The sequence below is a fragment of the Nothoprocta perdicaria genome, unplaced genomic scaffold (assembly GCF_003342845.1).
Source record: "Nothoprocta perdicaria isolate Ctin4 unplaced genomic scaffold, notPer1 scaffold_129, whole genome shotgun sequence".
Taxonomy (NCBI): Eukaryota; Metazoa; Chordata; class Aves; order Tinamiformes; family Tinamidae; genus Nothoprocta; species Nothoprocta perdicaria.
In genome coordinates this window covers 476,881-501,400 of record NW_020454416.1, presented here as the reverse complement: position 1 = coordinate 501,400, position 24,520 = coordinate 476,881, and the positions used below count along the sequence as shown (strand labels likewise).

The following is a 24,520-nucleotide window of genomic DNA, read 5'->3' as shown; positions in this document are numbered from 1 at the left end:
CTAGCTGGCCCAACGCCCCACTTGAAGCAGGTCACCTGGGGCACATTACCATGATATCTGTCCCTGGAAACACTCACATAAAAGAAGCAGTAGAAGTTCATCAGTGGAGTTCAAAAAAATACCTTGATATTGTAACAATTGATAGTGTGGTCACTTGAGCCAGTGTAGAGCGCTGCATTCTTCCCATTTGTCTGAGTGACGAGTAGGCAGTTCACTTTTGAAGTATGGCCTTCAAAGACAGCTACACACTTCCTGCTCTAAAAAGCAAAGCAAAGCAAAGGGTCTGTTAACATGTTTGTCTGCAGTGCATTTCAGGATCCATGCAGCATGGAGTGAGGTGGGACATCCAACAAAAACAGCAGGGCCAACACAATAATCTCCTCTTACCCCTCTCATAGCAGGGAAGGATGGGAAGAAGGGAGGGGGAAAAAGAGAGATTTGAAGAAAACATAAGATAGCATCTTCAGCCCTTGAAAAAGCATCTACTTAACTATTACACTGTTGCCTCAGCCTTACTTACAACCAGATTGTAGGCACAAACAGTTTTGTCTGCTGAGCAGGTGTATAACAAATTCCCAAAAATCTGAATAGCATTCACTGCAGCCAGGTGTCCTTCAAAGCTCCCCTCTGTAGGTTCTTCATCCTCACCTGGCTCTGAAGATACTTCTGCAGATTAGAAAGACATGTGCTTTGGTTATGTGAAAATACCCATGCCTACATGACACTTTTTTTTTATATATATATTATTAAACAGAACTATTTTGTGGGCTAAGTAAAAATAGATCTCATAGTAGTTCTCATCTGGAGCCTGTAAGTGGCAGATATAAAATGCTGGGAAGACCTTTGAACATTATTAAACCCAGAAAGATTTTTAACATAACAAAAGAACTGTATTATTTGTTGTTTTATCCCACACACTAACAGGAGTCTGTGGAACAGAAATAGGGATAGGGGATGGGTGTTGCTGAGGAGTCAAAACATCCTCACTATGCTAAGTGAGGAGCACGTATGATTTTCTACCTAATTTTTAGTGCAGATTTTTATCTTTAGGACAAAATTCCTCTAGAAGTAGCTTGATTTTTACCTAATTCAAATTCCTGCAGGATACCATGTGCACTTGAAGCAGAGAAAAAAAAAAAAAAAGTATATATATAGCTTAAAATGATATACCTGAGGAGTTCTTTGAGCCTCTTAGTGATGATATGGAAGTCTGTGTCTCAGCCACACTGTAACACAAAAATAAAAAGTAATGATTGGACATTGCAGGCACACTCAGAGTAGTGATGTAAGCAATGCACCTGAATATGACTAGGCATTACGTAGAATATTGTCTGTGACAGATAAACTCAAAAATTAAGTTTCCATGGAAGAGGCCCTTCTTCTAAACATTATAGAAATTAGTAGGCAATAATATACATTTGTTTATTAGTTCAAAGAAACAAAATCAATTTATGATAGGTAGAAGGACACTGCCCTTTGCCACCAACCCCCATCCCTTACCTCACTGCTAAAATTTCTGAATGGAATAACCAGTTACAGACACCGTAAAGCTTTCTGAATAGCTGGGAGCAGGAATCATCTTTCAAAAGTAAAAGCAATAATCAATATTTGTAAGATCTACTGTAATCTCACCTTTTTTTCACATCATCCCTGTAATTTGTGCCAATCTCACTGGTCGAGCTCACTTCATCATAACCAGAGCAAGAGGCCTCTAGGACTGCCTGGTCAACGGAGCTGCGTGAACCCCTCTTAGATGGGCTGTCTGGTTTCTCATCTCCTGACACGGATGAACCAACGTCAAGCACCTCACACTGAGGGGTTGCAAGTTCCACCAGTTCCAAAGAAGAATCACTGTCGTTCTCATCCTTGCTTCTTGCTGTCTGTGCAGGCCCCCCATCCTCCTGTCTTGGAGGAGTGGACGTAGTAACCTTGTCCCCTTTAGGGACCTTTCCACTCTTGACTTTCCTGACGGGCTTAGAGTCGATTACATCCTGTTCTGTATCACTGTTCTCTGGCACATGAGCTGCCCTCAGGGTTTTCTTCTTCCTTAACTTTCTCCTTCTCCTGTTCCCCTTTTCTGCTGGTGTCAGAGTGGTTGCTGTCTGTTGTTCACAGAGCTCTGCTGTCAGCTTGGGGTTTTTACCTACTGGCATTTCTAGAAGGGCTGAATGATTTGGCAGAGAAGTGATACACTGCTCTGCTAAAAAGCTCTCAGGCACTGTTTGAATTCCTTCTCTCCTGCAGAAACCAGACGGAGAGGAAGAGTTCTCGGGGCGTCCTGCCTTTCCTCTCTCCACAGCAGCCTTGCGAGCATCTTGATTAGCGTGTTGGAAACAGCCTGGCAGCTCCGACAGGGATACAGTTGCAGAGATGATTGGGTACACTGGAGTTTTCTGGCTGATCTCTTCTGAAGAAGAGAGACTAATGTTACAATCATTCTGTACAGCAATTAATATTTACACAGAAAAATGTTTTCCTTGTCTTTTTTTGTTTATACTCAAATATAGATGCAAAAAATGTATTTTTGTATGTTGGATGCTTACATGCACATATGGATCCTCTGCTATTTCAGTCAGCTATTCAGCCTATTAGAAAAAAGGGAGCAGGGGCAGAAAAAGTTTATCTGTGTAACCAAAAAGAAAAAAAAAAAAGGGCACATACTTCAAGCTGCAGTCTGACCATATGCTTTTAAAGCTCTGACAGAAAACCTCTGATAAATCCAATAGTGTGGGCTTAAGAAGCTACTTCCATTTGCAGTGTGCCCCCTTTCCAAAAGTCACCATTACAGTAGGAGACTGGTAGGAACCAAATGCAGGACCAAAGCCTCAGCTGCTCACTGCCATAATTTGAAGACCTTGTGCTTAACCCATCTACATTAGCTATTTCTACTATGTTGCCCAGACCTAAGTGCAGATGAAGCACACAATTCTCATTCCAATTGTTCCTCTTCCCTGGGAGTGGCAGCACCCCAAGCCATCAGAGCAAGTTAGCCTGTGGTGGCCGCCTGTTTCATTTTAATTTGAAGTTAATGTGAACAAAGGGATCCCAGCTCACAACTGAGACAGGCAGCAACCACAGCTGTGTTTCCCATACTCTAGAAGTTGCAATTGCAGCAGTTACAGCCTCCACAAGAATGTTTCAAGTTTGTTGCATGTATCAGGCGAAATTCCATAACTCAAATGACAAACTAGCAATATTTCAAATATTTCCTTAAAGCTAGCTTTTTTAAAGCAAACAGAAACCAAACACACCATCCTTCTGCTCCAGCATTTCTGCTTGTGAAACACATGAAGAAGTCTGGAGCACAGAATTCACATTTTCTTCTGAAACTTTTGGAGACATGGGCTCTCGTTTAACTTGTATGGAGGAGTCGGGAGGAGTGGTGGGTGTGATGCTAGCAGAAGACTGGAATGGCAATGATGAATTTACATGGACAGAGGCTGCCAGTGGAGGTACAGAAGGAGACAAAGTGTCCAAAGGGGGCAGAAAGGAGCCTGCAGGAGTTAACTCAGTTCCCATCTGAGATTTGCTATTTCTTCTTTCAGCAGAGTTGCTGCCGGGAAGTTGCTCCAACTGTTCAGAAGGGTCAAGTGTTTCTAGTGGCAAAAGAGGAGAGGAAAATAAACATATGTTTCTATTTTACAAAACTTTGAAGTAATGTTTAGTGGTGCCGAGAACTCACTCTCGGTGCACACAGACAAGGAAGAGAAAAATTTGGAAAAAAAAAAGAACTCAAACCCAAATCCCACCGCCCACCAGATGGCGCAAGGAAGCAGCTGGATCATCCCTCTATCCCTACCCCGAGCAAGACTGACTTGCATTCGGCAACCCTCCAATTTTCTTCCACGTTTTGAAAGAGCAAATTCGAGTTATAAGCGTTTTTTTACAAGTGACAAGAGGCGGCATTCACCTGCTGCAGCTGCATGGCATCTCATACCTTGTAGCCCCTGCAAGACCTGGATTCTCTGACTTCTTAGCGCACTCATTTCCATGGTGATCTGTAACACAGCAGTGGTTTAAATCAGTTCTAAGGCAATTCCTAATGGTGCTAACTTCTAACTCGGACCATCTCTAAAGCCCAGAGTTACCTGCTGCTTTAACACAAGGAACCGTTGAACTTCAACATAAGCTGCCTGCAGGGTAGCCCTGGCCTGCAAGAGGCTGCTGTCCACGCTGTGCAGGGACTTGCTCAACTCCTCCTCCCTCAGAGAGATGGCCAACAACTGGTCCACCTGGGAGCGCTCTGGAAAAGAAGCGGAATGTGACTGCTCTGCCCCACACCTGAGGGCAGCTCAGTGATGCCAGCACCTCCCAAGGCAGGAACATGTAAACCTGAGCAAGCATCCTCTGAGAGCGGGAAAGGAAATATCTGGAATTGCCTCCTGGGCCCCAAATAAAACACAGATGATTAATTCTCATCTGTGGTAATGTGGAAGTGTTAGGCATCTTTGAGAAAGACCTGCTTAATCCTCAGATAATGGTTTTCTCAGATAAAAGGTAGGAATGAGTCTCTCCATATTCTTTTTCCAAAAAGTACTGCTGTAGAAATCGGAATCAGAGCACAGCCTAAACTGTGATGAGACTCCAGTAGAGGTTTCCAGGTGGGACTATCCAGAGGGCAAAAGGGAGAGCTGTGGCTGAATTAGACTAGAGTCTCACTTTTTAAAATTCTGTTGGGTAGACAACAAATTACTCTTTTTCATTTTCCCCCCTTCTCTGAATGGCAAAAACCACAAGTCACAAAAAAAAAAAAAAAGGCAGAAAAGAGAAAAAAGTCTTATATAGATTAAGATGGGATTCTTCAGAAGACAGCCTGTTATGATGATAGAAGAGGAAGGCACTAATATAACTTTATTAAGCTGAGGTTCATCTTGGATGCCTGTAAGTAAGAGAGCTCTGAGCAAGTCACAGATAGTAATAAGGAATCTGAAAAGACTGTTAAACTTGTTAAAATCAAGGAATTCCTGTTTTCACCAAATCAGAATTACTAGGTATTTATAACATCTACATCAAGTGCACAGGTGCATATATGTGCTGATTACTCACCTTTTTTACCTTTAATTTTTCTCCTTTTATTCTTTCTTTCTAGACTGGGTATTTCAGGAGAGGATCCCTCCTACAAGTAAAATCCTTTATTAACAAAAGTTACAAGATCATTTTTGTCTAAATTGAGAAGTGAAACATCTGTCTTTACAAAAAGCATTACTTGAACCCACAGAGAAGAATGCTCAATTCATTCTCCTATAGCTGTTCCTTCCCCTTCTCCTTTAAAGAAAGGCAACAAAATGAGGTCTATGTTTTCAGCTCAGAAAGATAAATGTTAAGACAAAATACTTCTATATGCTCAGCAGTCTTCTATATGCTCAGGTGTGGAAGACTCAAGTACTTCGTTTAAAATTTCTGCTTCATATTTGTTAGCTGCTGTTCTACAGTATGAAATCAGTGAGAAAAAAATATTCATTTCTAGATTTAACTAAATTATTTAGCTAATTTTGATCAGAGAATATATTTCTTTTCTTTGGGTAAGTCCGAGACAGGACAGATAAAACATACTATTATCTTTATTCTTTTTCTACCTTATTTTAAATATATCATTTTGCAATAACAGTTATTTTTCCATGCTCGACTGTAAAACCAGGAATACCTAACAAACAAAAAAAAATCACTAAAATCTAATTTTAATTTAAGCTTCGAAATAACAGGATCTTCGCTATACCATGAAAATACTGTGTAAGTAATCCATAGCTCTTGTTTACCAGCATGATATGTCAGTCACCAAAAAAAAAAAGAATTACCAAGCATTTGCAAATTCTGTTTCACAAAGAAAGGTTAAACAGAATTTGTGCACTACAAAGGCAGATATGAAAAACATTCTTAAACAAAATTAAGTCAAACAAGCCACTTTGAGGGTAGACATACATACAGGATAATCACACTGAAAGAGTCCTGCTTGTAGAGATCACTCCAAAATTGAGTGACCATTGACAGCAGAAACATACTACATTTTTAGCATCCAAGAACTGCACAGAATTGCACGCTTACCCCTGTTGCTCTTCGTTTCTTTCCAATTCCCTGGCTGTCATTCTGCTCTGTACCAGATGTGCAGCTACTGTCTGTAGCTGCATCTATGTTATTAGATGCTGCGAGAGCCAAGGCACCACTTGAAGCCACAGTATTTTCTTCTCCAGAGTTTTCCAGTACATTCTGTTTTTCAGTGAGAGGTGCTCTCTTATCTGGGCTCTCCTGATCTTGCTTTGCGAGGCCTGTGTCCCCAGAGGATGCCTGCAGGTGCTCTCCACCAGTTTCAGTGTTTTCAGGCATAAATGGCAGCAAAGGAAGAGAAGACGTCTCACGTTTAAAGTCCCTCTCAGCGTCAGCACTTGCTTCACAGCCAGAGGTTAAGTGATGGGAGTTGCTGGGGGAACTAGTTTGCCTTTGCTCACTTTCTTTTGCTTTGGCTTGGTCACCGAAGATGCTATAAGCAGAAGGATTTCGGTCCACAATCACGCTGCTCTCAGAAAAGCTGCGTTTTCTCGCTGACCCAGGCACTGCTAAGGAAACCCCTTCCCACTGGAATCCTTCCAGAGCAGACAGATCCGACTCTTCGCCAAGTTCCAGACCCTCCTGCTCATTTTGAACAAGAGGCACCATTTCTATGCCAAACCTTTAGCAAGAGAAAAAGGAAAAATTCATCCACATGTAACAGGTCAGGTAAATCTAGAAAAAAAGATTTCTCCTATCTACTCGGATTAATATTACTGCTAAATCTGGAGATTTAGCACTAGCACTCTGCTGCTTTCCTTCTGGTCTGAGAATGGAACGTTTTTTTTTGCATTCTTCTACTTGCTAACTCTTGAAATGCAAATATGTTAATACCTGTATTTAGACATTAAGCAAACATTATGAACTGATAAAAACTAGCTCCTTTTCTGAGCAGCAGCAAAGTGACCTCTCCAGCTGCTGGCTGCAGTTGCTTACCCGTGGACAGACATCTGCAGCAGCAAGAAATCTAACAGACTAGAATTATCTTTATATGCAAAAGATGGTGGGACAGCAAAACTTACTCTTCAGTCTTAACTACAGGATTCCGGGATTCGCCTAAGGTTTGGGGCAAGCCCCTTTCCCCCCCGGCCCCCAGAGGCATATTTAGACTTGAAAGCTACCAACCTTGGTAAACCTTTGCCAAGTTCCTGTTTCTTCTTGGTTACCTGCTGGATGACTTGATCCCAGTTTACATTTCTCCGGGAAGCACTAAGGATCTGCCTGAGGGTGGGCTTAAGCCCCGACTCTTTCTCAGTGTCGCTTCTCCGATGGCCACTAACATTCCGAATCCGACGCGCGTTGTTGAGGTTGGGCTCTGGAAGATGCGTCCCAGCTTTGCTCTTCAGACTGATATGTCGTGTCAGGTCCCTTTGCAGAGAGGCGGGGAGACCAAGTTTGCTTAAATCAGGAAGGAGGCCACAGGACTGGCTTCCTCCCTTCTGTAGCTCCTGGTCTGAAGGATTTTCAAAACCTTCCATTTCAAAATGGTCGCTTGACTTCACATACTCCTCATCACCTTCTCCTTCCTGGGTGTTTTTTACCTCTGCCTGCAAGGGGTCCTGATTGTTTGATGGAGATGATGTGGATTCCATCTGAAACGCAGACTCCTTTTGATCAGCAGAAGTAATAGCTGAAGTAGCAGGTTTTTCATCATCTTCCCTTTCCGATGCAGCAGGTTTAGTATCTGGAACGTCACAGGGTAAGCAAGAACTGATGGAAGAACTCTGCTTTTCAACTCTGAAAGAACTCAGCTTTTCAACTCTTGCTTCAGATTTTTCACTCTCTGCTAGTTCATCATCACTCACATCCTCTAATGAATCCAGTCTGAACTTGCTCTCGGGAGAGCCTTTCCCCATTTCTTCCATATTCTGGTTGCTTGTATCCTTGGAAGGATCTAAATGCGGATTTTGTGAGGAGTGGCTGGATTGCAGTTTTTCACTTTTTTGCTGTGTTTCACCAAGGTTGTTAATAGGTTCTCCAGGGCTGCTGCCAGGCACCTCTGTGCTGCCTTGCAAGTCATCTGCACACGTGCTCTGAGGCTTTGATGCATAAGAGGAGAAAGTCTTAGTTTCCAAGTTCAGTGTGTTCAAATGATTTTGCTGTTCACCACTAGTTGAGGATAACAAAAGCTTGACATTTTTTAAGAGATTCTCTGTGTCCTGCTTTTGGGGAGAAGACTTAATGTCTGTGATATTCAGGAGAGGGGATTTCAGAGATGGCATCTTACTCCTTCTGCCATCACCTTTGTCAGGCTTTTCACCACTAGAATAGTCTGTCTTTACCTTGTAAGAATCAAGGTAATCTGAGGTTACTTTAGAATGAGAAGGTGCTTCCCATTTTTTAAGTTTTGGGAGGCCTGCATTGGTTTCACATGCTTTTACTTTCCTTGGTGAATCAGTAGGAGGCATAAATGCAGAATCTTTTTTCTCTGGAGTTTTAGAAACGTTATCTTCAGACCATGACTGCTGCTCTGCAGCCTTCTGAGATGGGTAGGGAGTCCAGCGATACGTTTTCTCTCTGGAAGGACTGCCACTTTTTCCACTGGTTCTCGAAGTTTTGGTTTCTGGTTGTTTAGAAGTACCAAAATCCAGTGCTCCCTCAAAAGGAAGTTTATCACTAGTAAAATCAAGTGACTCATGCTTTTTATTTCGATCTCTGTATGGCGCAGTATCAATGTTGCCCTTCTCCTGCCACTGCCACGTATATCTTTCCTTATTATAATTAACTGGATCTAATGAATATCCATCTCCTGAGTTTCCAAAATTCCAGCCATGTGCACCATGAGATTTCCAGTTTCCTCTGTAACTCTTAGAATTCCAGCTAGAAAAATTACCTGCTCCTTCTGAGTGCCAGGTAGGATTTCTCCCTCTGGTGCCATGATGCCAGTTTGATGTTCCTCCTCCTCGCCCACTCGGGTGCCAAGCATTTCCAGAATTCCCATAGTTATGCCGATTTGAAGGGTTTCCTGAAATATTCTGGTGCCATCCAGAGCGTCCTCTCGGGCCACCTGGATGTCTGTTTATATTAAGGTTCCTCGAAGAGTGTGAAAATTTGCCTTGCCTAGGACTGATGTAATCATCCTTTTCCCATTTCCAGTCCCTCTGTGATGGGTTATGATGATGCCATGATGACTGATCATAAGCTTCTCTTTCTTTGTAAGCAGCTCGCTCTTCTCGCCTTCTCTGCGATCTCCTGTCGTCACACTCTAACTCTGGGTTTGCACAGCATGGTTCTGCTTGCCTACAAAACAATTTGAAGAAACTTGAATTTTCACTCTATTCCCTTTGAGATCGAGCAGCATTTTATGTGAGAAGACTTTATATGAAAAGGAAGCCGCTTATTTAGCTGTTCTACTCCTCAGCTTCTGCAATGTTTGATCTTCAAAGCTAGTGCTGTACCTTTACTTAAATCGGATATTGCAAAATTGCTTTTCCAAAGGTAACTGACTTGGTGCAGGGACACTTCAACAGAATAATTCTTAAATATTTTGACTTTTGATTCAAAAAAGAATATGCCTTTCTATTTACTAGTTGTTGGATTAACAAGTGACAAGAAAAAAAGGAAACTTTTCTGTCGTACAATCTTTTTGTGTTTTCAGTAGATCTTGCAAAATAGAAGAAAAAATTACGCAAGGTTACACTAAAAAGTAAACTGAAGACTGTTCTGCTTGTGATAGACAGCATTACTAGGATGAAGTGATATTAAAAAAGGGAAATTTCGACTGAAAAGAACAGTTATTCTAACTGCTGGAGAAAATAATGGTATCATGTCTCAGTTTAAAAGGCTGAAATTAAGACGCATGTCTAAAACCTTGACAGAGGAAGGTGTGCCTCAGACAGAAAAGTATTTTGTCTTAACCAAGTGACACAGTGCACAGTGATTCGTCCCTACGAGTGTCCCAGAACCCCTCTGCGTATTGCCCTTTGGGATAATGCTTGTGCTTGGCAGCCTGTCATGAACACGCGGTAAATCTATCACATGTACATTTAAAGATAAATGCTACCTTACTGCCAGCAGCTATTCCCAGGGTCAGTTTGAATGTTCTAAGTATTTATTCTATCAGAAGAGGAGTTTTCACAAAAAGGTTTTATTTTAAATGAAACAAAACAAAAAAATGATTACAGAACTGCTGCTTTTCTGACCTTACAGAAATACATTCACTTTGGGTCCCTGGGCAAGCAAGACAGAAAACTTTCATGATGCTCCTTCTGCTCTTAAAACAAATGACCTTAAGGTAAAATGAAATTCATTTACTTTAAGGTAAATTCATCACCCTTCATATTGTGAGTTTTCAGCACAATCCAGTTCTGCTAAAAGATGTGCAAACTATTACTGCTATTGCCTAAGTGACACCATTAGATCTAAGAACCAACTCAAGTAGATTATGATCTAATGGAAACAATTTTGCTGTATCAGTAATTTAACTTATTCTTTTTTTCCCAAAACTGTATCCAACAGAGTGAGATTTTATAAGTCTTCAGCTACCTGAAAATACCAGTATTGCAGATAGCATTACGCCTTTACTGAACAGAAGCAACAGAAGTGACATTACTACTATTTACATTCACCAATATCAAAATATACCTACTACACAGTACAACAATATCTGAGTATGACAGAAAAGTTTCAAAAACAAACAGCAAATTGTGCATTTTGAGACAGTAAACGGAATTTCCAGGCCCAGGAAGCAAGAGCCAAAAATCAAAAATCATACGCCCATTTAATTAATGGTATTAGCATACCATTGATCTTTTTAAACAATATAGTCCCAATCAGAACATGACATTAGCAATGCACACTTGTGGGGTCACACGCAAAATAAAAGGCTATACTGGTTACTCTCTGCAGCACTGTACTTCACAGTGAGCCACCGGAGTTATATTTAGCTAATGGTAAGCAATAAGAAACAAATAGGAAATTTCACTCAATAATTAATTATAGTATTTAAGTGCTATACTATTTAAGTCATTAAAAGAACAATTCAATCCATTTTAAAGATTATAAACCAGAGCTTTGTAACATAAAGTGTATTCCGCAATGGTGTCTAACCTCCTTCATACAGCAAAACCTGCTCTCGACGCTACCACTGCTGTCACATTTATTAAACATTTCAGTTAAAAAAAAAAAAAAAAAAAAAAGGTAGTATCAAATATGAAAATAAAAATATAGGGATTCTATGTTAGGGACTTTAACACCACAACGTATCTGCTTTTATGTATAATGGAAAATAATTGACTTCACCTCCCTACATTTAGCAGGTCAGCAGAACAAGAACTTTTAGCAGCATCATATTTACATTTGAAAATTACAACCTCCACACAGTTCTTGGACTGTTCCCACGATAAAGACTTTGGCTGCACCCAGCTGACATTTCAAAAGCACCAAAGCCTTAGCAGCGACTGTGTTGAAAGCAATTCTACATGCCACATCCAAGAGGAAAAAGGAAAACTCACCGGTTCCGTTCCTTCCTTTGCTTGATGAGCTGAATGAGTTCTTTGTCAAGGTATTCTTCCTCTGTCTCTTCTTTCTCTTCCTCTTTTCTATCATGGGCATCAACATTGTCTTTGTGCAGCTGGCTGGAGATGTGCTTGGCATATGCTGACAAGCCCACCAGTGTCACCCTGCACACCTGGCACTCATGGTTGCTGTCCCTAGGGAAAGAGGCAGAGGGTGGGCTGTCAATTCTGCCAACAGGCATGGCAGGTCACTCTGGTCTTGCTTTGTTTCCTCTGAAGGTGCCCGTCTCTTTAGCCAATGGCTTATGTGCCAGGCACCTAAGTTTTGCTCGGTATATTTAAGTTAATTCGATTTTCTGGCTTTTTCTTTCAAGGTCTAGTTTTCTGATGGTCAGCTTTTAAAGATTTTTTTCCAACAATCAAGAGGTAAAAAGACTTGGTAATAAAGCGGTATGAAGTGGTATGAGAAAATCTTCTTGAATTGTTGTACTCAAAATCTTTTCAGAGGAAACATAGTGAGCGAGGAGGCAGGGTGGAAGGCTTGCAGAGCTAGCAGGAGCTGCTCCGAAGCCCATCCATGGTGCCAGCTGCACTGAGGAAGCCTGGTGACAGCTTCTACATTTAATCATTGCCTCAAGCCTTGCCCCGGTGAAATTTAGAAAGGGGAGGAGGCAGAATGGGGACGCAGCCAATCCTGCTACAACATGACCTAAACCGGGACAGCTGAGACTGCTGCCTGGAATGCAAAGACTCCACAGCACAGCGAGCGACACGAGGGTGTCTTCAGTTCACGGTACTTTATTTGGTTCAAACGCACATGAGCTCTGCTTGCTACTTTAGAAGACTTATCTTAAAAAACACAAAAATGATTTCAGCTGCAACAAGTTGACAGCTGTGGCAGACAAATGGCTTTACTCATGTTTCAGTGGATACTGGGCTAAAGATGTTACTTTTTTTAAAAAAAAAACAAAAAACTCTCCATAATATTTCATTTGTTCCTCTGACAAATCCTTTAGATACTCCAATGTTAAGGAAATCACAGCCAGATGAGGCTTTCTTTTAAATAAATTCATAGATTATGCTTTTTTAATTTTTTTTCCTCTTCATACATCAGCCTAACTAATTCCTGATAGAATACTTGGATAAAGGACTGGAAAAGACTTACGGGGAGAGTGATTGTAACTCTCCATCCTTCTGCTAAACTGCAAGAATCTGAAGAACCAACATCAGTTTTGTCATGTTAACAGCTCCTTCAATTACAAAGATTAATTGGGTGGGAGAGTGGATGGTTACATTTATGGGAATTTTGATTTCCTTCCCAATTTCCTCTACCAAGCCGCATACCAGCCAGTACTGAGCACCCTCATGCTTGTGCATCCTCCCATCTATGAGGCTGGGGCTTCATCGCCTCTGAGATGCTACAGTCTTCTCTGTTCAATAAGGCCAAAAACAGTTTGAAATACAGGACAAAATTACTTTCAATATAGAAACCTCCAAGAGCACTATTTTCTGGGTATATACTTGAGATTGTTTCATTTTCAGTTTTAATTAAGAACAAACCATCAAACAGCATAATACCTGACATCTAACTGTTGTATTGTCCAATTGACATATGTCTCATGGAACAAGATTTCAAGAGGAGAAAGCAGCCTTAAGAAGTTCCAGTATTTTTTTCTAGCCCTTGAGACTGCTAAATTAAGTTTAAAAAAAATAAAAGTGAGAGCCAATGTGTGTTTGCCTCCTTCACCTGTTCCCTGCAGGAAGTCTGAGAACAACTTCTAGTTGGATGTTAAATCTGCAGCTGGAAAATGCTGCACTGTAATCCACTCCAGTGTAATATACTCCAGTGAAGTTCCCTTCACACAGTTTAACCACTCTCATAAGACTGCTGCTTGTGCTTCACTACTTTTTTTTCCTCTCTCCCCAAAAAACTCCTAAAACACATCTCCTAAATTGAAATGACAGGAAGGAGAAAGGAGGGAAGACCACTAGGTTGTTAGGCATGCTAAGAAGTAGAGAGTCTTTTTCATGTTCACTTTGAGAACCAAGATGGCAATAAAACAGACATCTTCCACGGAGGAGTTTTGCAAGAAGTAACAAAGGCAATTACCTTAACATCAGAATAGGAAATACTGAAGAAACTTTAGTTTCAAAAATATGGAAACAGAAAACCAAAAAGTGTCCGACCACATGGGGACATAATACATAAGATCTGAAGTTAATTTTACCTGGATGAAAGTCATGAATTAGAAAAGATTGACTTTAAAAGTTATGAATAAAATGCCAAAATATGTGAAACTACGCCGGTACCTTCACCATTTTCAGTGTCTATACCCACCCTAGTCTCAGAATTGGTGTCAGAAGGAAGTCCAGAATAGAACTGCTCCAGAAGTTAGCTGACCAGCAGCACTACATAAACTTCTAGTGATGACATTTTGGTTTCTGAGCAACCGCTTCCCAGCTGTTCAGTAATAGAACAAATGTCTTTTCACTCTCAATAGTGCAGCAGACAAGATATTTTGTGTAGTACAACACATTTGACCCCAGGCACATTTTCAGAATGCTCCTAACACCCGAGAGTTTTTCCCCACATCTGCATTTGTTTCAGTTAGCAAGTCTCTTGAATCTTACACAGAGAACCTAGTCATTGCCAGCTTTATCATAAGGCATGCAAGTAAGTGTGAAATATAAAAGTAATTACATGGAATTCAACAGTCATGGGAAATAGGACATGAGGTTCCCCAGTGTGTGACAAAAAAAAACCACATAAAAAAAAAAAGGAGTGATAAAAGGTGCACAGAGAGGAAGGATGCAAGACTTTTCTCATACCTTCCCTTAAGGTTTTCAAGCTCTCTGTGGTGAAGCATGCTTCTCATGTGTTCTGCCATCTCCTTCAAGAAGAGGGAGAAAAAAAGTAGACTTGGTCATGACAAAACAAAATGAAAAACTCAGTGTTGAGAACTATTCTGTACTGCAGGAAAGTGTGATCAGCGCCCGCAGAGCTGCAGTGAGCATCTTTTCCGTTTCTTTGCCCATGGAAGCACAAGTGAAAGCACTGTCAAGAAGTCATATAATGTCACCTTTCCTGAGAAAGGACATAAGGCAGTCATTAAAATTCAAACCAGAGTGAGCAGAATCCCAGGAGACAAACAGAAGTGTTTGTAGCAAGTTTATTGTTCTGTTTTTTGATAAATGGTTGTCAGTTGTGATTTTTGTTAGGAAGCTGATCATTCTCAAGCATCAGAGTATTACAACACCACATTTCTTTCTGTGCAATGTGCACAGTATCCCTGAATTTACATTACGACCCAGCTGTAATGTCATTATCACATAGTACTTTACTCTGTTGGTTGTGGAGTCTCCTTCTCTGGAGATCTTCCAAACCCACCTGGATGCTACCCCGTGTGCCGTGCTCTGGGTGTCCCTGCTGCAGCAGCGGGGTTGGAGTAGATCATCTCTCGAGGTCCCTTCCAACCTCAACCATTCTGTGATATGTTTTGGAAACTAAGATGTACTAACAACGCATTTTGATGTTCAGAGCAACCTTGAGCCTACACTAGCCATACTACAGTATGAGTAGTAGTATAATTCATTGTGAATGAAAGAGCTGCTGGAAGAGAAGGATTACTCATAACTCAGGGATAGAAAGTAGTTCAGCAGATTTCATTTTTCTCTTCCAGCTGAACCGAAATATTTGGAAGTCTTCCAAGAACAGGTATTAATCACCATCTGCCCCAGGCCTTGAATTTTCATCTGCAAGGGAAAGCAACACTTCCAACTTCCAAGAGTTATGTGAATTAACACATTGGCACTTAGAGCACAGCCACAAATCATGTTGCTAAGCAATATATAAACATTTCATTTTTAAAAAAACTTTTATTGCAGGGTTTGAATGATTCCATAAAAGAACAGGAGATACATATAGACAAATGAATAGATAATCAAGAAGTTAATGAAAATACAAGCTGTTCTGGATCACTTCACATGCTCCTTCCATATGGAAATAGACAAAAGTTAAAAAGGAAAAGAAATGATAAGTATATCACACAGCATTCTTAGCACAATTCACAGCTGAATGGTTTGTGAGCTTTTCATTTTATTATCTTTATATGATACTCCCCACTGACCTCCCCACCCCTCACTATTTTTAATTTGCAGAATCAAGAATACCATATAGCCTATTTCAAGGAAGATACTCTAAAGCATATGTAACTATACTATTTGATTTGCAGTAGATCTAGACCAACACATTCCTGGTGCAGGAATAAAATCTACTTTCCACATTTTTTTCTTTATCTGGAAATATTTCTCACACACATTTTATATATAATTATTTACTGATGCAAGATATAAACCATTTATTATTTACCTTTTTTGAGTTGTATACAATATGACACAATATGCATTTTCGTTCTCGAACCATGCTTAATACTCTGGAAAGATTTTATCCCATACCTGCAAATAATAATTAAAAAAAAAATCAGGATTTTCCCCCCCCAGTATTTTTCTATTTTCAGTAAGAAAATTATTACTGGTATTCCTGAATACCCCTCTGCTGAGTTTCTTAAGTGCCCTCGCACATGGTCAACGTTCATCAAAAGATAACAGTCTTAAACAGTCAGTCAGTCTTAACTGATCAAAAGATAAAACAGTCTTAAAAGGTATAAAACATTGTTTCCCTTTAGATTTTTCCTCGTCTTCCACAATAGCATGCTTATTCTAGAAGCAAGCAGCCAGCAATTCAATCAGATTAACAAAAACCTTTTCAACTAGGTTGACCAGAGAGATAAGAAATTGAGGAAGCCAAGTGGGACAAGCTACAATCCTTTGGTACACAAAGCAGTCCAGGGAGGGAGAGAGACTCTTACGGCCCAAAGAAAACAAAGGTAACTCAGACAGCAAAGACGGACAGTATTCAAGGTTTGCAAGTGTGTTTATTCTCTGTAAAATGAAACCTAAAATCATTTAGAACTCAATATTTTTCTCACTGACCTAAGAACTATATATATATATATATATATATACACACACACACATACAGCAGAATACTTATTCAGGCAGCATTTTAATGTATTTTTTCTAACTTTATCACATGGACACCTGATGTTCTGGAATCATTAGTAAAATCTCCCCATTTGACCAGGCAGCCCCAGAGTTACAAGATTATTCAGAATTTTGCACCAGAATGTAATATTAAACACAGAACAACCTAAGAGTTGCATACACGCAAATTAAAGCAACTGCAGGTCAGATTACACATGATGGATTTTACCATAGTGTATAGCTCTTAAGAAACATGATTAAATTTATCAGGGAGGCAAGTAACAGTCAATTCTATAACACATATCTACATAACCAAAAACAAAAGGTTACCCTTTTCTTGAAGGACACTAAACCACTTAATGATTAAGCATTATAGCTATTTTTGAGTCATTTTGAGCTATTTTGACAACAGACAAGCACCTTTTACTACCACTGGGCATTTTTACATCTCCTCGCAGGAGGAGGGCTCCTTCCAGGCTCTGCTGTCTTGCAGCAACTGACCTCGGGGCCTGTTTAGCTCATACCATGAAACTTAACCTGTAGGAACCTTCTTCAACAGGTCACTTCCCCAGTCCACCCTGTAAAGTTAATGTTAATTATTTACTATAAACCTTTTGGATCTGGGGCACTAAAACCTCAGAATCCAGTACAGAAGTTTTGAGGTAAGATTTAAACAGGAACTGGATTTTTTAACCAAATTCAGATTACACTGAGCTAAAACAGATCTGGGCTTCAGTGGCAACTGCAAACAAGGGGAAAATGCTAGCAAAATCACACCTGCTCTAATTCAGGAATAAGGATCTGACAAATAACTAATTTCCTCCAGATTTGCACGTGCACTTACAGTTTATATACACATACACCCCCCAACACTAGCTCAGCATAAACAGAAAGCACCTGAGAGTGGTAACTGCCCTTTAAGCTTCAGATAACAGAGAAGGACGTTCTCTTTGCAAAAGAACTGGAAGCCAAAGAATTGAACTACAACACACCAGGAGATTCAGTAATAGAAAGGATTCCTGATATCACCTCGTCAGCATCCCTGGGTGAAATACTTCGTTTAAACAGTGTTTAAATATGCATTTGTCAACTTTATCGCATGGGCATCTGATGCTCTTGAAGAATAGGTAATAGCTATTTATTTGACAAAGGTGCAAGATTATTCAGAATCCTCAAATTCAGAACTATTCTGAGTTTTGCATTTGCCTAGATCATACAGGGCACATATGTAACACATATGATATCAGTTATATATGTTTCAAAGTACCTGCCTTCATGGCAGGTTAGAACACAGAAATACAAAGTTTTAGAACAAACCATTTTGCAACTGTTTAAAACCATATATATAGAGTTTGACTTGTTTTTAAACATATTTAAGCTGAGACAGCAGCTGAAGAAGGTTTAAACGGGAACTATTTTCTTATACACAGGTGCAGCTACAGCAGATAAAAGAATTGTGCACAATTATAGCCAAGTGACAAATTTTGGGGTCCCTGGTCAGTATAGGAAAGCTATTTTAATGCCATTAACATGAAGTTACCCTTGAAAAGCAAGGGTGCTAATCCTTGCACCCCTTTCAGAGAGCTTCCTTTTGCTCTAAAAGGTGTCCCACTCCCCTGGTATTCCTCACCAGCACTACCTTGTAGATTAATGGAATAACATCCTGCACGTGTTCAGGATCTTGCTTAAAATTACCCAGGTATTTATGGAATTCATCCTACACAAGGGTAAAACCTCAACGTGGGACTTAAATCAGGACAAACAAGTCAGTTAATATGGTGGATGGCTGGCATCACTTCCACACAACATCAAAGAGCTTTCTCAAGCAAAGCTAACAACACACCTGTTTGGGCTAATTAAAACATATAGTAGCCATAGGCTATTACAGGAAGAGTTTAAGGCTAACTGCCCAATCAATTGGGTATTACGTATGGCAGAGTACTAAAAATACTAATGGAATTCAAACACTATTGGATGTCACTATGGAAAGCGAAACTTCCATCTCCAAAAGGAGAAGCTCTTGGAGACAAGAACTCAGATATAGAGATCTAGCAGATGCTACAGGGACTGTGAGAAGACAGACCCATTGCTCTATCTCCAGGTCACCTTCCGACTTTCTGCCTACACCATGTGAAATCACTTCCCTTCCCAGTTTTTCTCCCAGGTCTTGCTGTGACATCCTAAGGCTCACTTTTAGGAAGTACTTTCAGGAAAGAACACTGTAAATACAAAACATTCCTTCATTACCTATGCAACAGTAGCAGGAACTAAACAGCTTTAGAGCCATTTGCTCAGCAAAGGCATTTTATCAATAGGGTAAAATGACATTGGTCAGTTTAACCATGAAAGTTTTTTCAAAGAAACTTCAGAAAAAGAGTTTTCTCTGCAGAAATGCAGGCATATCCAAGTTCTTAAGAAGATAATCCAACAATTTAAAAATCAAACAACCTTCAGGGTTTTAGCAGGTTTAACAGTTTGTGCTTTTGAAACCTTCAGTTTGCTATATGTCTACATAAATTCTATATGGAAAATCACCTCTTACAGGATGCTAAAGGGAAAAAGAACTGGTAAAAAAGAGAGGCATAATGAGACTACAAGTCGAAACTCTGGTCAAAAAGACATGACCTCCCTGTTGAAGGCATACATACTTCAAGAGTAAAACGTAAAGCCTTCAAAATAAACACAATGTTAAGACCAACTTTCTATCTTGACAGAAAATTACTGATCCATAGGGGATTTTTTGTCTGTCTGATTTTACAGGGCACAGATGTAATTCTACAGATATGCAAGGCAAGCACAAGTTGCCCACAGCCTGCATCTGCTCAGGGCTTGGAAACACCATACAGATTGAATTAACTAAAGCAAGTACATTAAAGAGAGTTCAGAGAAGACTTCCCACAAACAGAAATAGTCTACAAAGAAAATAAGGCATGAGCCTGCTTCCTGCTGCAACATTCATTTGTCCGCAGCTATTCAGCCTTACCGGATAACATACATTAAAAATGTGGGTCAAGGCTAAATCTGCTCCAGATCAATGGCTGAGCACCCTGACTATATAAAGCCACAAGTGCGACGGAGCAGGGCGGACAGCCCAGCATTCCAGCTGCCTGGAAATCCTCAGGAGGCCTCCAAGAGATCATCAGCTCTGGTCTGCCTAAAGGGCTGCCCAAAAGCTGCAGGGCCCCACAGATAGCCCGGATACCTCACGCTCGACAGGACGGGAGCCAGAGCCCCATCAAGGCGCAGTGTCCGACAGCGCCGCTCTCCTTGGCCTCTCAAGGCCGTGTCTCAAGGGCCCCAAGGCCCTTGGCCTCCAGGACTTCTCTGCTGCAGCAGCTGATCACAAATATCCTACTTGAGCTGCACCCCAAATAAGAGTAATACATTTGCTGCAGAAATGGCGAAGGAGAAGACTGCATAGGGGGAAAAAGAAACACCTCAATGGGCATTTGTGAAATCTTTAGCTGGCTGTAACAAAGGATGGGGTGTAGACAGGGTCATTTTGACCTGCAGAGATGTATCTTGCTCTGAGGAATTAAGGATGAAGAACTGCATAGGCCCTGTAAAACACTTCAACAGCTGTGGCTAGGTTAGACTGCATTTAGTTTGATTATTATTTAGTTTGATTGTCACTTTGCTGACCTTTTCATAGGAGAATCTAGAGGACATGGTATAGGCCTTGGAAAGTTTTATACAATGTCCTGTAACACCAAAAGAATGCTACAAAGCAATACAGGGGTCGAACCAAATAACATTTTATTAAAGCTTGGTAGTAGAGGTAGAGGTTAAAAAAATGCATAGGTATAAAATAATTTCCGTATATTATATGCTGATCCAAACATCAAAGCTCTGTACAAAAATAATTCATCAGAAGAATAAATATGGATGCATGCACTCAAATTTCATCACCCTGAGCAGAACACATTCAAATGAGGCACAACATTCAAAAACTACCTTTCCTTTCAGCCTCTTTGCCAAGGAGGCACTTGAATGTGCTCTGCATCACCTTGGCAGAAGGCAGCTCTCACCAATTGCCTTTGTGTTACCTGTGGGTACGTGTGGGAGGCCCCTGGCCTTCCTGCTGAGACGCTGACCTGTGCAGACTACGCTGGCCAGCAGCCAGACACGGCAGCACTGACCTCTTCTTAAGTCACAGCTGGCAGCCTTAATCTGCCTTAGCACAGTAAGGCCGCACTGCAGCTGCCCGACTGCAGCACTAACTGTGCAGTACTGCACTGCCCAACTGCACAAGGGTTGTGATCACACCTTCTTGTGCGCAGGGCAAAGGGAACTGCGCTACAGCAGTGAGAACGCTGCCGCAAGATGCAAGACTTTGGGTTCGATTCTGATTCCTTCCTGCTTTCCTAGTGCTGACTTGCCCTCCCAGCAGACTGAGGGCCATGGAGAGCAGTCAGAGCACACCGGGGACCCCACCAGTTTAGCTGGTATTGGAAACACTGACAGCTGTATAGCTGGTGTTGGGACAACTGAGCCCTATTTTGACACTCAGCCAAGGAGGGGAGAACAGTTATTCCAAGATCAAAGTTCTTTACGTTCCTGTTAAAAGTAATAAAGTTCACTCGCTAAATTGCCTAGACACCACCTAGCAGGAAGCGTTTCTATGTTATCCCATGGCACAAGGGGGACTGTAAAGAAATACCTACACAAACAGATGAGCACATGCAGAGAAACACCTGGCATGGGCACAGAGCTTTCACTGATATCTACTCTAACTTCAGATAAACCAAAAGGGTGCATACACATTAAGTTACAGACAGACTTTATCTTTTTAGCCTTCCTGTATACATGCAACGTTAACTTTGTTTTTCTCCAGTACTGTAGCAGCTTGTTCTTGGTTCTAGAAAAGCAACATCAGTAGGTCAGTCTACACATTCAGTCCATTATCATCTTATTGCAATAGCAAGAAGATATCATAAAGTTCAAAAAGCATTAAGTTCAAAAAGAGACTTGAAAACAAACAAGCAAAACACTTTAACCTATTGATTATTTAGAATAAGTTTACTTAATATTTCATGAAAATGCTTTCCAAACCATCCATCTACCTAAGGGGATCTCACTACAAACACACCGGATCAGAAAGGGCTCAGAAGACTACCCTGATGCTAGGACAGCAGGAAGAGTGTCAAGACCGTTCCGGGATCAACATGAATAGATTACAGATGTTCCCAAAGAAAGGCAGCTCAAGCGCCCTAACAAAACCTCTCTTAGAACTCAACTATCTTTAGAAGTGCTTTCCTTGCACCCAACCTAAGCTTATCTTGCTGAAAAATTAACTCAAAGGTTTCTCCATAATGAAAGCAAACAATATCTTAGGGCTATCTTAATTTGAATAGCTTCTTAAATATTGAAGGATTCAGATTCAGGAATGTAAATTGTCTTAATAATAACAGGAAGATGCTCAGCATCACTGCTGTAATTTGTGATTTTAAAGCATCTAAAATTTAAACTACAACAACTTTTGTTTTCCCTCATATTCACAGTTCTTTGGCAGACTTAGGCAAACTCTGTTTCATCAGAGGTCTACTCACACATCACATTTTCCAAACCTACTAAAATCCCTGCTCCACTTTCAAAGTTGCCTACAACACTCTTAAATTCCCATCTTGATCTTCAACCAACAAACCCTCATAAGAATAACAGAAATACCAGACACTTAGTTTTACAGTTATTTCTGCAACACGTGGCTCTATCTTTCTTTCTTCCTTCTTCCTAGTGTATTTATTGCCCTGACACCACTCTCAGGCAAGCATAGTGTGTCTTTCTTACAAACTGGGAGCTAAGGAACAGGGACTTAGAAATCAAATCAAAACAGGCTCCTGTATCCATGCAGCCTATCACGATACTACGGAATTAGGTACCTGGTCTTGGCAAGATAATTCACACTCCCAGAGAAGTGCCTACATGGTCACTACAGAGCACATAAGAGAGTCAGGCTTATTCTATTTATGCAGTCACTACAGAGGAGTAAGAAACACTGAAGAGTGATTTGAGGTTCTCAAATCAAGTCAGGTTACCTGTAAATATATAGTTTTCCTGTCAAAGGTAAATTAAGGATCATTAACACTGATCATTAACAACGAGGCAACAGGGTCCTTTCTGAATGCCCATGCCTCTATAATATAGGGACCTGCTCCCAGGCCTGCTTATTGCCGACTCCACCAAACTGACATCACAACCAGCCTACGACAACTAGATGAGGAAAAACAATCTCTTATAAAGGAAATTTGCCCCTTTCATTTTTATGAAAGGAAGAATTTATAATATAATGCATAATATCCTCTATTTTTTCCTATAATCAGCTTGAGTAATGTAAGATCTCACATCTTATGACACCAYAACACCATCTGGTGGCAGTATTCACAGAGGACTACTTCTAGCTGTTAAAAAGAATTTTATCAATTTGCACTTGATTCCAAATACCTTATAAATTTTATCTTTACAAGATAAGGTGAAAGTTCAAAGGAGAAGACAAAAAATGCTTATTTTTACCTAGATGTTTGATGAAGTCATCTAGAAATTTTAACATCAATTAACATAAGCTAGTGATTGTTATTGTTCTTTCCACTGAGTACCAGAACCTTGCACGTAATTAATATGCATTTTGTTGCCACCTCTTCAAACACATAACCCTTTGGACAAATGAGCTAGCAGGTGCCTAAGCTTTGGTGACAGAGAAACAGGTAACAGGCTAACGTAGTTTGGCTAAAATCAGTTATTTGTTCTGAAGGGAAAGTGCTAGAATTCAGCACCTATTTAACAACCTTCATATGTAAAGTCAGTCAGCACTGTCACAAATGTGGCGAAGTGAACACAGCTGCCTCCTGCTCTTCCTGCCAGTTAAGCTGAAGCCAGTGAAGGCAGCTGCCTTTAATAGAAAAGACGGTCTGCTTTCAGGTCAGGATGGCAGAATATTTTCTAAAGAAAATCAATTAACAAGTCACATTACATTGGCCCTAGTGACCTGCAATATTCAGCCTAAATAGTGCAGAACTACTATGGAGAAAGTTATAAAGTTTCAAGTAAATATTAAAGGAGGTGTTAGGAGGCTTAAGTGTTTTTAGGATGGGATCTGCCAGTTCTGCAAGGCAATCGGTTACCTCAGCACGGTAACTGGGGTTCGACTGCGAGAGGCAGCAGAGGAAGGAAGGGCAGCGACAGAGGCAGAGCTGCTCTGCGGTGGTAACCCCGGGAACTCTCGCTGGGGACAAACTAGGGCTCCCCGGTGCCCTGCTCCCCACGCAGAGCTCATCCATCCTGCAAACCTAAGGAGAGCTTCCCAGGGAAGCTCCTATCGCCCGGCGCGCGCGCTCTGCCCAGGGCACGAGCTGCAGCTTGAGGCGGGCGGCCCTGGGCCCAGCGCTGCGCCGCAGCCCCGGACGGGCGCGCGGAGCGGCCCCAGAAGGGCAAGGCCTGCCCGCCCTGCAGGCCCCGCTGGGCCCCGCGCCACAGAGCGAGCCCGAGCCCGGACCCGGCCCGACCCCGCACCCCGGGGACCCCGCCGCCCCGCTCGGCCCCGCGCCGCTACTCACGCCTCGCAGCCCCAGCCCGGGCAGCGACCCGCCGACCCATCCCCCGGCGGCCGCTGCCCGCAGGCCCCGCCGCCCGCTCCGAGGCCGCCGCTCCCGCCACTGCCGCGCCGACCCCGCAGAGACCCGCGGCGCACGGCGGGGCGGGGCGTCCCGCGCGGCAGCCAATCGGCTCACAGGCCAGCCGCCGCGCTGCATGACGGGAGCGAGCCCGCCTCGCCGCGCTGCCCGCTGGGAGGTGTAGTTCTGCGACGTGGGACGGGGTGCAGAAGCGAGCGAGTTATTTCAGCGCGGGAGTGGCCCAGCACACGTGTCTGCCTGGGACAGCGAGTTAGCAGTAATAATAACAGTCGTTTTGTGGCACGTCAGCACGGTGACATAGACATGCCGCTCAGAAAAGCTGCAACTGACAAAGTGGAAAGAAAAAAGAAA

General features: G+C 41.6%; 1 protein-coding gene across 1 annotated transcript in view; it reads right to left on the bottom strand.

The window, feature by feature from the left end:
• The window catches only part of ZNF106 (zinc finger protein 106), a 31,947-nt gene extending 7,827 nt beyond the window's left edge, over nucleotides 1-24,120 (bottom strand). Inside the window, exons 1-14 of the mRNA XM_026033465.1 lie at nucleotides 24,092-24,120; nucleotides 15,868-15,953; nucleotides 14,328-14,389; nucleotides 11,496-11,693; nucleotides 7,168-9,282; nucleotides 6,043-6,664; nucleotides 5,047-5,116; nucleotides 4,089-4,243; nucleotides 3,938-3,998; nucleotides 3,252-3,596; nucleotides 1,633-2,407; nucleotides 1,171-1,226; nucleotides 521-666; nucleotides 123-257 (exon numbers count right to left, since the gene is read on the bottom strand). Of these exons, the coding sequence (XP_025889250.1) occupies nucleotides 123-257; nucleotides 521-666; nucleotides 1,171-1,226; nucleotides 1,633-2,407; nucleotides 3,252-3,596; nucleotides 3,938-3,998; nucleotides 4,089-4,243; nucleotides 5,047-5,116; nucleotides 6,043-6,664; nucleotides 7,168-9,282; nucleotides 11,496-11,693; nucleotides 14,328-14,389; nucleotides 15,868-15,921 (4,794 nt within the window). The 5' untranslated portion in view covers nucleotides 15,922-15,953; nucleotides 24,092-24,120. The remainder of the gene's footprint in view (nucleotides 1-122; nucleotides 258-520; nucleotides 667-1,170; nucleotides 1,227-1,632; nucleotides 2,408-3,251; nucleotides 3,597-3,937; nucleotides 3,999-4,088; nucleotides 4,244-5,046; nucleotides 5,117-6,042; nucleotides 6,665-7,167; nucleotides 9,283-11,495; nucleotides 11,694-14,327; nucleotides 14,390-15,867; nucleotides 15,954-24,091) is intronic.
• Between the last annotated feature and the right edge of the window lie 400 nt (nucleotides 24,121-24,520).